The sequence below is a fragment of the Cladophialophora psammophila genome (assembly GCF_000585535.1).
Source record: "Cladophialophora psammophila CBS 110553 chromosome Unknown aczJe-supercont1.1, whole genome shotgun sequence".
In the NCBI taxonomy this organism is placed as follows: Eukaryota; Fungi; Ascomycota; class Eurotiomycetes; order Chaetothyriales; family Herpotrichiellaceae; genus Cladophialophora; species Cladophialophora psammophila.
In genome coordinates, this window is record NW_006912922.1 from 1313033 (window position 1) to 1326934 (window position 13902).

General features: G+C 53.4%; 6 protein-coding genes across 6 annotated transcripts; 3 read left to right on the top strand and 3 right to left on the bottom strand.

Annotated features, from left to right (window-relative positions):
• Window positions 1-1441: 1441 nt before the first annotated feature.
• A1O5_00464 (uncharacterized protein) lies at window positions 1442-2269 on the top strand (the record flags this gene model as incomplete). Its single annotated transcript, XM_007741083.1, has 1 exon — window positions 1442-2269. The coding sequence occupies one exon, from the start codon at window positions 1442-1444 to the stop codon at window positions 2267-2269; it is 828 nt and encodes a 275-aa protein (XP_007739273.1).
• Window positions 2270-2915: 646 nt separating this feature from the next.
• Window positions 2916-5456, top strand: A1O5_00465 (uncharacterized protein; the record flags this gene model as incomplete). Its single annotated transcript, XM_007741084.1, has 2 exons — window positions 2916-3812; window positions 3870-5456. 2 exons carry the CDS (start codon window positions 2916-2918, stop codon window positions 5454-5456), a joined length of 2484 nt encoding a protein of 827 aa, XP_007739274.1.
• Window positions 5457-7328: 1872 nt separating this feature from the next.
• Window positions 7329-8699, bottom strand: A1O5_00466 (actin-like protein 2; the record flags this gene model as incomplete). Its single annotated transcript, XM_007741085.1, has 4 exons — window positions 7329-8285; window positions 8365-8508; window positions 8576-8622; window positions 8681-8699. 4 exons carry the CDS (start codon window positions 8697-8699, stop codon window positions 7329-7331), a joined length of 1167 nt encoding a protein of 388 aa, XP_007739275.1.
• Window positions 8700-9128: 429 nt separating this feature from the next.
• Window positions 9129-9428, bottom strand: A1O5_00467 (uncharacterized protein; the record flags this gene model as incomplete). Its single annotated transcript, XM_007741086.1, has 1 exon — window positions 9129-9428. The coding sequence occupies one exon, from the start codon at window positions 9426-9428 to the stop codon at window positions 9129-9131; it is 300 nt and encodes a 99-aa protein (XP_007739276.1).
• A 1195-nt stretch (window positions 9429-10623) lies between these two features.
• A1O5_00468 (uncharacterized protein) lies at window positions 10624-11334 on the top strand (the record flags this gene model as incomplete). The annotated part of the gene is made up of 1 exon (XM_007741087.1): window positions 10624-11334. One exon carries the CDS (start codon window positions 10624-10626, stop codon window positions 11332-11334), a length of 711 nt encoding a protein of 236 aa, XP_007739277.1.
• A 785-nt stretch (window positions 11335-12119) lies between these two features.
• On the bottom strand, window positions 12120-13232 carry A1O5_00469 (uncharacterized protein; the record flags this gene model as incomplete). Its single annotated transcript, XM_007741088.1, has 1 exon — window positions 12120-13232. One exon carries the CDS (start codon window positions 13230-13232, stop codon window positions 12120-12122), a length of 1113 nt encoding a protein of 370 aa, XP_007739278.1.
• Between the last annotated feature and the right edge of the window lie 670 nt (window positions 13233-13902).

Below are 13902 nucleotides of genomic sequence, written 5' to 3' on the forward strand. Positions count from 1 at the left end.
CGGCACTTGGGGTTCCCTTTTGCAACAGATGAGTTGTCAAATGCTGATCGAACTTGACCTCGACTATAATGGATCCTTGTTCTGTAGGTCTCCAGCAGCGCGAAAGGCATCGCCGTGACGTTCATGATTGCCTCGAAGCCTTGCGATCAAGGCAGCTCGAGTTGACTGTGGCAAGGGATCTGCTGGTTGTCATCAGAGAACGGCCCTTCAGCCGGGCCATCCCAACGTCAGTGGTTGGTGGCTGGCCCGCACAGCACGAGTACCATTGCGTCTCCCATCCGTTCTCACGCCGTTCACTGGACTCTCACAAATGTTCACGTTGATTGGTCAGGTCCTCGGCGTTGCGCCTCTGCAACTAGATATTTTGCACACACACACACACACACACACACTAAGGAATCTTCCACCCCTTGTGTTTTGAGGATCTCGCCGGTCTACTTGTGGAACAATGACTCGTGCTCCTCGAACTCTTGTCGCAAAGCATGGGTGACGAGCTGTTTGCCTTCCCAAAGCGCTGGGGTTTGGTGCCAGTAGATTCGGATTGTCAATCCAAGTTGGCAAAGAGTCGACGACCAAGCTGGAAGTTCGACGCGGGGTCTATGTTGCGCTGGTAAGTCCACTAGGAAGATGCTTTTCAAGGTGTGGTCAATGCATCAACTCGGCTGCGGTGCAGAATCCTCTTCGCATTCTCCTATATTCCTCCTACGCATAAGTGGCGGCCGTATCAATTTGCAGAGGCTTGAAACCATTTATGGGGGACAAAATAATAAACATTCATAAATGGAATTGTCGTCACTCTTTTCGACGAGGGAGACGGACGGCACCATGTTCTCGTTGTGGACAGAAGCTGTGCAGCGCCCATGGCTTGTGGCAGACACTTTGCTACCGCCATTATCTTCTGGATTGAAGAGGTTCCTCTAGGTAACTGCGAGCGGCTTCACCTGTTGGGTCCGGTGTTCTGGTTTGAAGTATTTACCCCTGATGTAGAAGATGTCTGACTTGGCATGTAGCTTTATCGGAGGACTCATTCAGCCCCTGTTGTTGGGCACGTACCTGAAATGGAAGAGCGGGCACGAGAGGAGGAGAGGGGGTGTGTTTGGTTATGCAAGGCTACGAGGCGATGTAGCCTGTCCGGCTGCTTGGCACAGCACGGGGGACGCCGATCGGCAAAGACCAGGGCAAGTCCAGGGTCGCTTCAATCGAGTGTTGGGTGAGTGAGTCATTCTATCAATCGGAGACCTTAGAAATTGTTGTTCGGGGATCGGATCTTTCATTGTCACCTTGCGATAAGTTGATACATAACCCACCCGCGGGGCCGGTGTCTTCACCCCTGGCAGTAGAAAATGAAGGACATTGAGCCTCGAGATGACTCATCTGGTCAGGTAAGAAGAAGCGTGATAGAAAGAGCTCCCAATCCCCGCGACCTCGGCAATGACCCGCGATGGTTGAGCAGGAAGTCGACAAGATGGTCACCACAAGCACCAGCGACAAGATGGAAGCATCGGCAGTCACGGTCAACAATATGTCGGTCACGTCGCTCGTCGAGGCCAACGGCGCATCGTCAGTGTCAATGCAGTTGCTGCCTCGAATCACGGCCTCGAATTCCCCAGAATATCGCCATCGGCTCGCCGAGATCACGTCGCGAGCCACTCTCAGCGACCCCTTGAACATTGTCTTCCAGCAAGAAAAGACGGGCAGGGCGACGGCTGTGACGCCAGACCTCCTCTACGTCGGCGCCCAAAGACGCATTGAAACCAAGGTCGCCGCCGGAGCGACGGTGGTAGAGGCAGCCAACTTTGCCGCCGTGGCATGCTGGGAGCCTCCATCTTCCAACCCGCCCCCGTTTACGGACGCCCAGTTTGCAGAGATGGCACGGGAGAGGCCCGTCTTTGCACAGTTTGCGCGAGACATACAGGAGGCGAAGCTGGCTTGTCTGGGCGCCCACCAGCCATATTGGACGCTCTCGTTGATGGCGCGGGATCCCGAGCGCAGGGACACAGGCGCGGTCAGAGCCGTCATCGAACCATACGTCAAGCGGGCCAAGCGGGAGAAGTTGCCGCTCTGGCTGGTGGCAGGGAACCCGAGGGCGCGGGACGTCTATGCGTATTTTGGGTTCCGGGTCGTCAAGGTCATCTGGTCGTATCCCAGGGAGAGGAACGACGGCGACGAAGGTGTGTCGACGTGGTGCATGGTCTGCAACTGGCCGGTAGAGGAGGGTGTTGGGAACGTCTACGTGGGAAGTGTACATGTGCCTCGTAGTACCCGGTAGAAATTTAGCGAGCCTATTTTCCTTGTCCAGGTTGATTTCGAGTACCCAGTACGAGATACTGGGTACTGGGGCCCAGCACATGGGATAGTGATGACTTTTCTCACGCGACGGGTTACTAAGCAGGAGGAGGGAGGACCTGCACGGGTGCCCTGTCTCGGTGCCCTGCAAGCCTAGTAGCCTGCCACCAACCTGCCACTGCCTGCCCACTGCCCTGCCCACTGCCTGCCCACTGCCTGCCCACTGCCAAATTGTGCGGGGGAGACACCAAAGGGCATCCATCCACCTAATTCCTATCCAGAACATCAAACATCACTGACCTTTTTTTCCTCTTCGAACTTCAAATGGCCTGACCTCCTGATCACTACCCAGTACCTGAAGATCTTTCCACTTACTCCTACCCTATCCCCTTCCTCTCCCTCTCTCCAGGCACATACTCTAGCACTTCTCCCGCGGGAAACCCTCCTGAGAGTTCCGGCTCAGACCAAACGACGACGCACCACTTACGCGCCTCGGCTTTCTTCTCCTGCCTTATTTCTACACCTCCCCGGTCGATCAGCGTGGAACCTCAAAGGTGAACACATTTGCTCTTGTCTAACATACAATGTGAGCTTCCCTTACAGTCTGGACGTCCCGACAGAGGTTTGCCATGAGTCAGGAAGCCGCAGAAGCCTCGGCTGCAAGTGGCTCTAATCCCACCGACCGCGTGGTCAAGAAGAGAGCTTCGCAAGCCTGCCACCACTGCAGAACCCGCAAGGTGAAGTGCGACCTGGTCAAATCTGGCGTCCCCTGCCACAACTGCTCCTCGGACGGAATTGAATGTATCATCCTCGAATCGAGACGCAGCAGGAAGTATCGTCTTCAGAAGCGCCAGTCGAGTCGCCCCGTTGCGCTTCCCACCATCTCCCAGGCACAGCCCAAATCTGCCTCTGAGCCTTCGCCTGCGATCTTGCACCGGCCGAGGGGTTCGCACGATGCAGGTCCAGCCCTCCAAGTCTCTGTTCAGAGTCAAACAAATCATGGTAAGGTCTCTCGGACGGTGGTTGCACCGTCAGCTGACACTCTAATGACCCAAGAATCCTCAGCAGTGCCTCCCCTAATACCAACCAATTTTCAGGTCGTTCCTGTCACTGCCCGGAACAGCAGTCTCGGTGGTGCGCAGAATCAACCTGGTGCTGCTTCTGATCGCTCGGTCTCGGGTCTCGTCATTGATGTGCCGCCCTATATTCGCCCGTCTCGCCCAGACATTCGGCACGACGACTTGGAGTTTCTGCATCGCCGTGGAGCTTTGAGCTTACCATTGGGCGAGCTTCGTGATCAGCTCATTCGATGTTTTGTGCTATACGTGCACCCTTTTATGCCAATTGTCGACCTTGAAGACTTTCTAGGTGCTCTAGACGGTAAAGATGCATCGCCCAAGATCAGCTTGGTTGTGTTTCAAGCCGTCCTGTTCTCAGGCGCTGCTTTTGTCGAGTTGCCGCTTCTCCAGGAAGCAGGCTATGAAAGTCGAAGAGCTGCGAGAGCCGATTTCTACCAAAAGGTCAAGGTGAGTGGTGGGACGTTGCCCCTTGTCCAGCAATCGTGACTCACCTGACCCATCCAGCTACTTTACGATTTCGACTGGGACGTAGATCGGATTGCCCTGATCCAGGCACTGCTCTTGCTGAACTACTGGTATGTTTCAGAGAACGACCAAAAAGACCCCTGGCACTGGCTTGGTGTCTGCATTTCTCTTGCGAGCAGCATCGGTTTGAATCAACCCTTCACGCATACGCAGAAGGACCCCAGAACTAGAGCTTTGTGGAGACGAATATGGTGGACTTGCGTCCATCGTGACAGAATCATCTCGATCAGCATGCGGCGACCAATGCGAATCAAGGACGAGGACATCAGACTTCCACCTCTGAAAATAGACGACTTCGAGACCCGGCCTATCCATTCTGCCATTGTGTCTCTCAATGGCAATGCTTTTCTTGCGGATGCCTATATTAGAACCATGCTGGCTGAGATGTATATCGCAAAAGTCAAACTGCTGCTGTTCATTGGACAGATCCTCAAACACTTTTACCACCTGCGCGGCTTTGGTGGCTCGACAGCCGAGTCCACCATGCTTTATACTCCCCAAAGATCTGAAGTCAACGGGAAGCAGTATCTGGACCTGCAACATGACCTTGACCAGTGGTATAGAGATCTTCCGCCCAGTTGTTGGCTGGTAACGAGCAACAGCAGTAGCAGCAGCAGCAGCAGCAGCAGCAGCAGCAGCGGCGGCGGCATCGAATCCGATACTTCAACCGCTGATTCTCTTTTGGTGCACCGATCAGTATTGAGAATGCTCTACCTGATGGCCTCTGAAGCACTCAATCGACCTCAGTCATTGTCCAAGCCCCTAAGCGGATCGGAGAATAGTCCAACATCAAAGGTCAAGGAAGCAGCCGAGAAGATTGCAGAAATGATAGAATCCCTGCAAGAGCGAGATCTGGTCAGATTTCTTCCACCACTGTCAGTGAGTTTTATGCTACTCGCTCTTGCTTCCTTCCTAGTGGACATTAAAGCGAAGGGGCAAACTGTCGGAGCACTTCCAGGACACCAATTCCATATTTGTATCCGAGCGCTATTGCGCCTGCGAGAGATCTGGCCGATTGCCGACGCTGCCTGCTTTCTGATTGGACAAATGATCACCAAACATCAAGTTGGCAAAGTGTCGGCGCCTGGTGTACAACCTATGCCCATGGATGCAAGTGAAGCTCCATCAAACGTTTGGCGATCCCCTGAAATACTTCGCGGAAATCCCCCCATCATTCCTCAATTTGAGCAGATACGTCGAGCGGAAATAGCTTTCAGTTCTACCAGTCTGGACCAGCCATCCTTTGTAACGACGCAGCCGGAAGTGGCTCCCACACCGTCACAGGGCTTTGTTATACCTTATGATTGGTCAGAAGAGGACTTTGAAGGCGACTACGGCGCTATGGTTGAGGCACACGCATTGAACATGGATCTCGCCATGCCCGACGCAGAGATTTTGGGTTTCTTTGACAGCGGCATGTTCGACTTTGAACCATCGCCCCACAATGACCAAGCTGGACATGATGGCTTGTATGCTTCGCAACGAACGTCGGTCATCTGTGAAGCCTGGAATCCAACAGCTCCTAACCAGTATATAGAGACATTCCGGACGCCAAGGTCGATTTAAGGGTTCACGTTCGGCGGCGGGGTACGAGTTTGACTGGGCTCGACGTACCTCTGCTCGTATTCGGAAATGACGCTGGAATCGTCGCAGATATCTACAGCGGCAGTATGTGGAGCGAAGGCTCTCAGATATCCCAGAATTCCGGTATGGAACACCGCACGCAGCCGTCACTCTCCACCTTGGCTGCTGTTCGGCCCCGTACGGTCAGGGATAACAGTGCGAAACCAAGAGGAACAATTGAATACTGCACAAGCTTCACCACGAATCAGGTTTCTGGTATGTTACCGGCGTTGATTTCTCAACAGCATCACAAAGTGCCAATTTTGGGGGATATATCTTCGAAATGGACCCCTTGCTTCACTTCAAGCCCAAAATCTGAAGATCGGCATTGCAGGTTGATTCCGATGTGGAGCAATGTGTTGGCGGGTTTGAACAAGAACTTCCCCGAGCAAGCTTGCTCTATTTCAATCCTGTTCTGTGGATTCCACCCCTGCTTCTGAGATGGACATTTCGTTCCCGGCGCTCCTTCTCAGGATACAAGTGTCTCGAGAGTGGGCATTGCACTGCACTCTTGAGAATTCTGCAGACTTCAAATTGGATGCCCCGCCTGACACCACAGAAGCACTCTCTCCAACCTGCCATCCTGCGAATGGAGCCGGCTGTAGCAGGCTCACCATATACTGTCTGTGCTCGAAGGGATCCAGAGCAAAGACGGAGCGATCAGTCTGACGATCTCCGCGGAAGTCCAACTTGCGCCGAAACGTTACACCAACCCATCGGCACACGCAAAGGTAAACACGAGCGCGGCAGCAAAGCACAGAATTGTAAATTTTATATTGGAAGATTTCAATACTGTTTGACACCCACGGTTACGTGTTTTTTGAGCTAACCAAAATGTTGATCTGGACCGCTTTTTTTTTAAAAAAAAATATAATACATTCAAAAGCCTCGCCTCGCCTCGGTTCAGTTCAGGGTTCCAGAATCCATCTCTGTCCGTTTGTTCTTGTCTGCTGCATATATGCACATTCTTATATTCAGCAGCAACCTGTATGTACGGTGTATACTCCGGCAAGAACAAAACGAAAGCAAAATACGTGGTATTATGAATGATAGGGGAGGGAGGACGAAAAGGGAGCCAGTACTCCGTGGTTACATAGTTCACCGTTGGCATCATCACCACCACCACCATCCCTGCTCGACAAACAACAACATCAAGCAATCGGAGTGTTGCATGGTGCTAGGCTTTCTCGTCGAGGTCGAAAATAGTTCACGGGGAATAAAAGGGAGCTCTTTCCAAAAAGGGTCATGAAGGGGCTTTCGGCAAAAGTTTTCCCTCTGTTTCAAAAAGACAAAACCCCCCCCCCCAAAAGGATAGTCTTTCTTGTTTACTTTCACTTCATTCAAACCTCGTAATTGGATTTTGTATATAGGTAGGTAACTCAATCGCTTGTTCATCGCTCATCGTTCGTCGCCGTCGACGTCGTGATGGCGGGGTTAGGGTTGTGGTCAGGGTCGTGGTCAAGGGTGCTCGGCCTGCCGCCAGGTTGAGGCTCGTCTCATCTCATCCCATCGCTAACACCTCGTCTCATCATCTTTCCCGCCTCATCTGGTCCTCCCTCACGCCCGCCCATTGGCTCCAGGGTCAGTGCAAGCCAGAGAGATCGGGAAGCCGACAGGGAATCCACACTGTAGGTCTAGTCAAGAAAAAGGATCGTAGCTCCGTTCTGTTTAACATCCAGAGTGAAGCCCTCTCACGTGCTATCCCTTCTCTCTCTCTCTCTTCGGTAAATCGAGGCTTTCATCCATAAGACAAGCCAAAAGCACTTGCATTCCGAAGCCGAGCCCCCGCATGTCATTCCCGGTTTGAGTGGCTCACTATCTCGGACCCAACTTCTCGAGCACTCGGGGCCCTTGCTCCTCCCACTCCTGCTTGGAGATCCACATATTCTCCTTGTCTGCCATGATGTTGGCTAGGACGGCACCGCCCAAAAACACCATGTGTCTCCTCCGGGGGGGATCCTCGATCCGCACCTTGAATTTGTTCAGTCGTTCCGGATTCCCGCCCAGCACACGGGTCAGCCAGAGCTGTTTGAGTTCCTTCTCCAGGCGCGAGGGGAGGCCGGGATACATGCTGCTGCCGCCAGAGAGGACAATGGCTTTGTACAGAGAAGACCGAACGTCCACGTCGGCAGATTGGATGGTGTTGAATAGGAATTCGGCGATGCCGGGTTGTTCGACGTCGACCAGGTGCGGTTGGAAGAGACATTCGGGGGCTTCGAAGCGCTCGCTGCCTACGCGGATTACGCGGCCGTCTGGTAATGTGTAGGACTCGACCAGGACGGTGGTTTCTTCCGATAGACGTTGATCGAGTGTCAGGTCGTATGACACGTAGCATAGTTTCTCTTTAATTTGACGCACGGTTTCGAAGTCGGCGGTACGATTGAGTGCGTAACCTCGTCGCAGGAGGAGGGCGATCAGGTTCCGGGTTACGTCGCGGCCGGCCACATCTAGGCGTCGAGTGAGATGGTTGAGGACTGTGGATTCGTACACGGGCACGATGTGTGTGACACCGTCGCCGGAATCGACAACCACACCTGAGGAGAGGCCTTGTGCGTAGAGGGCCAACACCGCTTGGATGGCGACGTATACCCCACCAAACCCGTAGCGCTCAAACATGACCTCGCACATCTGCTCGCGGTTCTTGAGCGGGTTCATTGGTGGCTCGGTCAGGAGGATTTTGCGACCTCTGGGGTCTATCTTCAACTTTTCATAGAAGGTAAAGTCCCAGAGATGTTGCATGTCGTCCCACTTCTTGACGATGCCGTTTTCCATCTGTTCCTCGTCGGTCAGCCAATGCCCAACTTCACCATGTGGAAGAATCTGTTGCTGGGTCTCCGGAGAGTCTCCTCACAGGGTAACTTATTTGCAGCATCGATCTTGCTGCAGCAGCCTCGTCTCCACACATAATGTCCTTGACCACGATGTCTCCTGCCCGCTCTTCCGAACGCAGAATTGGCCGGCCGACTATGGAGGGGAATTGATGCTCGGGGAAGTTCTGCGAGTTGACTGGTTAACTTTCGGCTTCGTCCGAAAGAAAGGGCAAGGCCCATGGGCAAACGTACTTGAGCTGCATAGCCGACCTTGAGGAAACCGGTACCCCCATCGAGCACTGTGGTGCCTGTGTCAGCAGAAGGTCAATGGGAATGTGGGTTGGAGAGGGGTCTTACCGATGGGTGGTTCGGCCATCTTGGGAGGTAGTGTGGGACCTGTGTGAGTCCAAAGGCTCGCAGCTTGCAGGATAGAAGGGATATGGGAGAACGAGAGGCGGGTGAAAGCAGGAACGTGGATGAGTGTCAAGTCCACACGCACACTTTCTACAGGCACCGGCAATCGATGGAGTTATGCGCAGTTGAGGTAGAGCGACGGCATTGTACTCGCAGCCTACCGTAATGCCAAGAACCCTCCTCCGCCTCCCTTGGCCTCCCCTAGTCGGCGTGCGACCCCTCATACGTCAAATGGCGGGTGAGGAGGGGCGAGGCTGCGAGATCAAAACATTCTCCCATCTTAACGAGTTACTGTCTGAGGATCAACAATACATATTTAATTTTCTGGGCCAACATACCCTCTCCAGATGCTAGCTTGTGTTACGATCTATATCAACAACTGCCTGTGCCCTCAGTTGTGTTCAGTCTCGGGATCACCTTCTCCCAACAAACCAAGTTCTCTCAGAATGATGCTCACCGCCTTCTCTCTTACCAGCAGTGCCGTGTTCTCGGTGTTAGCCACGACAATCTCAGGAACAATAGACAGATCTGCCACTTTTAAGCCTTGCACGCAGTAGACGTTGAGAGCTGGAGAGTGCGCCGAAAACTTGGGGTCATCAATCACGAGTTCTCCATGGAATATCTGAGTGCGTCGCATGATCTCGCGATGTTTCTTGTATGCCCCCACCTGCTTCTTTGAGGTCGACGTCATGCGTATCGGTGAAGAAACCAAGGTCAAAATCGATGGAATCCTCCAGTTGGGACCAGTGATATATAGTTTTTTTGCGAGAGTAGAGATACGGGTTAGGCCGCAATCGAAACAAATGCTTCACTGGGAACCAGTGCAGGGTCCTCGCAATAGCTGAAGGATTGGATCATTGGTTCCATTTTGTGGAAGCCATGGACACTTCGCTCGCCTCGAGACTAGCGAAATTAGCATCAAAGACCGGTTGGAGTTGTCTTTGAAGTCTCTGTCCCAAACAATTCTAGAACGTAGGGCCCAAGTGCAGCAACTTCCGCATTAGTTGGACGGAATTTGGCAGAAACGTCGCATGTATTCCACCGAAGAATGGTACTACGGCTCAGTATAGCCTCTTCACGAGCCTTGATATCTCGCAGTGGTGGATGGAGATAGCAGTAGGCTGTGTCTTGAGGTTTCCCTTCAGGAGAAACGTACCACATCATCGCTCGGTACCAATGTTGGAATCCAGATCCTGCATGTCCTGGTATTCCGTGTAGTCCACTAAGGCACAGGCGTTGATAAAAATCATCCTCGGATCTTGCACATTTGTAGGCGCTGTCTGAAACTTGAATGGGGCCGTGAAAGCTATGCGGCTTTTCGTTTTCGAGGCCACAGTATGTTTCAACCCACAGACTAATCAGGACAAGACCCAGACAAGTCACACCTCATCTACCTTCTTCAGAAATGGTATCAATTTATTGGCACTCTAGCGTGGGGTGTCCCAGGAACTAGAATCGCTGCGTTGGGCGCGAGTGTATCTGCGTTCATCGTCAACCACAGTATCCGCAAGCATCAGATTGACGCTTGGGCAAGACGACTGTACGATATTTCTCGCTGTGACTGATGACGCGCCGCCGCGTTTCTTCTCACCCTTGCGTAATCTGGACAGAGCTTGGACCATGATCTTCGCCGAGAGTGGCTTCAAGTTCCCCCAAGTCGACTGTGGGGTAGCAGATTCTGGAGTATCGGACAAGCACGCCAGGCAAAGCATTGAGCCATGACGCGCATCTTCAAGATGGGTGGGATCTCTTGCTCCTCTGGTCCGCGGCTCATCGTCCGCTACGCTTGTACAACCCTCGGCAAGCTGGCGTATTGCTAATATACCCGGAACGGCAGGCCGCTTTCTGAAAAGGAACTTGGTCTTTTGCACAAACCTTGCGAGAATATGGACAGCAATGGTGGAAAGCTACACCTTCTCTTTATTCGCCATGGCGAGACACAGGATAACATCGACAGAATCCTTCAGGGCCTTCGAGATACCAGTCTGACAGAGAACGGACACAGAGAAGCGCAAATTCTGGCAGACAAATTACGCGGCCAAACAATCGATGTTGTGTACCATTCACCCCTGATTCGAATCGTTCAAACGATCCAGCCCATTCTTGCAGATCGCACAGGCGTTCGATCCTTTGCGGATCCGGATCTTACGGGGCAGGCACTCGGCGACCTCGAGGGCGGCTCGTACGACACGATTGACATGAGCAATCCAAGAAGCGCTGACGGTGGGCCGGGCGTCGAGCTCTTTGACGATTTCGTAAGACGGCTTCTACGAGCCTTTGCACGCATCGTGGGCACCGAGGCCAAGCTAGTCGGAGCGCAGGACCGGACCGTCGTGGTCGCGACGCACGGAGTGGGTATCACGTCTCTTTTCAAAACTCTGGAATGTAGTCCATCGTGCGAGGGATTCAACCCCAAGTTGGCCGTTCGGGGGCCGGATGCGTTCGAGGTTAGATGGACTGACAGCGACGATGTTGCTCGGCTGGTAGTCCCGCAGCCGACGCAGCTACCCACGAGGGACGGGTCGTTGGAATGGTCGTTGATTTCGGGTCAACCATTCGTGATAGAAGTCTGGGGTAAGAGGGAGAAAGCATTTTGAGCATCTCATAGACACGTTGCCCCAAGCCGACAGCGAAAGATGGTGGTTAGAGAAGCGGTGGACAAGAGGCGGGAATAACGAGGCGGGGAACTTTACACGCCGAAACCAGCTACAGAGGTACCAGAGGGCATCCTTGGACCTGGACGATATTACAAGAACATTTCACCGCATTTATTCATGTCTACCGTCTTGCAAAGTTGTTAGAACCCAGGACGGCAAAGTTCAAACCAGAGGCAAATCAATCTATTGCGTGTCTCATCAATCATGTCTCATGGTCTCATCCAAGTCGTAGCCTGACTTTTCCAGCTTGTCCAATCCTTTCCTCGTGACCAATACTTGGAAACGCCAATGCTTCAGTCAAAATCATCGTGTCGCTAAAAAGAATGCGAAAACGAGCCCTTTCGAGACTCACCCACCTACCCTTCTCTGCCTTTGACCGAGTCGACTCTTGATATGCCGTTCAGAATCCAACCAATGGCTGGAATGCCGAGATCCACGAACACATGGAGTCATCCGACGTCTCGGACTGCTGCTCAACAGACTGAATACTCAGAGCCCCATAATATCTTCAACCAAGTCTGCACCAAAATTTCCAACGGTCGTGCGAGTCCTTTCGGGCTTCTTTCTGTATTTGTTCAAACCGGGCGGTGATCTTGACGGGCTTCTGGACTTCTTCCACGCCCCAAAAAGGCGCGTCAGCATATCTCGAATCCAACAAGAATCTCTTCTTGCATTCCCAAGCACGAGACGATGAAAGACACCGGAAAAGACGACATGATGAAATATCAGTAGTCGCTGGCACGACCGCGACTCACCGCACGCCGAGACCTGGATCTCCTGCTATCGTAATCATCAAAGTCCCTATCTTCGTCATACATCTTTCTCGCGCGATTCGAGTCTCTGATCGCCCGGTCGTCGTCGTAAGGGCCACCTGCTCCGCCGCTAGCACGGCTTCCACGGTAACTTTCACTGCTCTGTGGCTCGGGGCCGTCGTAGTACCACTTGCCATCCCGTCCCTTGTAGTACCCTCCCCGTTCCCTTGCGCGCCTGCGTCTCTCGCGCTCCATGCGCTTCTTGTGATGCTCTTCCTTCAACGAAAGCATTTCTTTGTGGTGATTGTGCTCCTCGGACAGCTCATTCCACTCGCTCACCGCACCTTTGAGGCCCAACGCGGCAATCCCAATGGCGGCGGCATCTTGCCACCGAGATGCGCGTTGCTGCTTGTGGGCTTCCTCCGGGGACATTTTCCCCTCGCGAACTTTTTCCATTCGTTTATCATGCGACTCGATGGAAGAATAGACTTTGGAGGCGGCGTGGATGGTGGCCACACTTGCCAGAGCGGCGGTGAGCCATTTCTTGCGTTGCATTTTGCGGATGTTCTTCTCTTCCTCGGTGGAAGAGAGCAGCGAGGATGAGGAGGAGCTTGAAGAGCTTCGGCGGCGTCGAGAGCGACCGGAGGAGGACTTTGCTCGAACGCGCGAGCGTGGAGGCACCGAGCCCTCGGAGTCGTAGTAATTGTCTCTGTCACGATCACGGTCGCGGTATGCCACGAGGGCCCCTGCACCGGCGCCTGCGGCCGCGCCTGCACCCATGTCTCGACCATTGTGCATAGAGCTGGCTCTTTGACGTTGTTGCCCCGACCGAGTAGGTCGTCGTGGCAGAATGTCTCCCTTGTGCCTCACCACCTCGACAATCTCTTCGTCCGAGGCCACATCACGGCGACGGCGTAGAACGAGGCCTTTCTCTTCCATTGTGCGTTTGTCGAAAAGAGCGGGATCGGGTTGAGGCACTTGGCCACGGATTTTCTTGTATCTGCGATGCAGAGGGTCAATCACCTTGTCCTGGTGTGTGATGGCAAGATTAACGCCGTTGAGGCCTAAACCTAGAGCCTGTTCCATTTTGAACGCAGCCGGGCGTTACACGCGGCTGTCGTCGTAGGTCGGCAATGCACCTCGCGCAGGGTATACAGGGGGGTTGGGCGGACGCCTTGCAGCACCGGGTGCCCAACTTGTGTGGTGCTGCAGTGGAGTTGGCGGCGTGCAGAGGCACAGGATTGCACGGTCAAACGGGCCTCTTATCTGACCGAGAAGGAGATTTTGCGTTTGATTGGACGTTGATGGGATAATTCAATGAAGAGTAAACATACTGCAGGAACACAGATCACGGGGCTGGTCTATATCATCAGCCGCGAAGCTCGCACAGAGAACCAGGCTTGCAGTTAGGACTGCAGGAACAGGAGGACACCAGAAGCAAATAAGTAGAGGAGTGCAGGAGCAGGGCTGGTGAGGTGTCTATAGAGAAGACGTCATTGTGTAGCAGCTACACCGACACTGAGGTGGCCCATTGGGCTATTGAGAGGGGTGGGTGAAGCTTCAATTCAACTGGACGGCAAGTGGAAAAGAAGACAGAACAGGGAGCAGACATTGGTCATGGGCGGCTCGTATATAACGACGGACTGGACGGCAAGGACGGGTCGGTAGATGGCAGATGGGGCCGCGTCTCACGGACACCGCAGAATCCGCATTTGGCCATGTTACTGGCATGCCAGATATTATTACAGGACGAAGA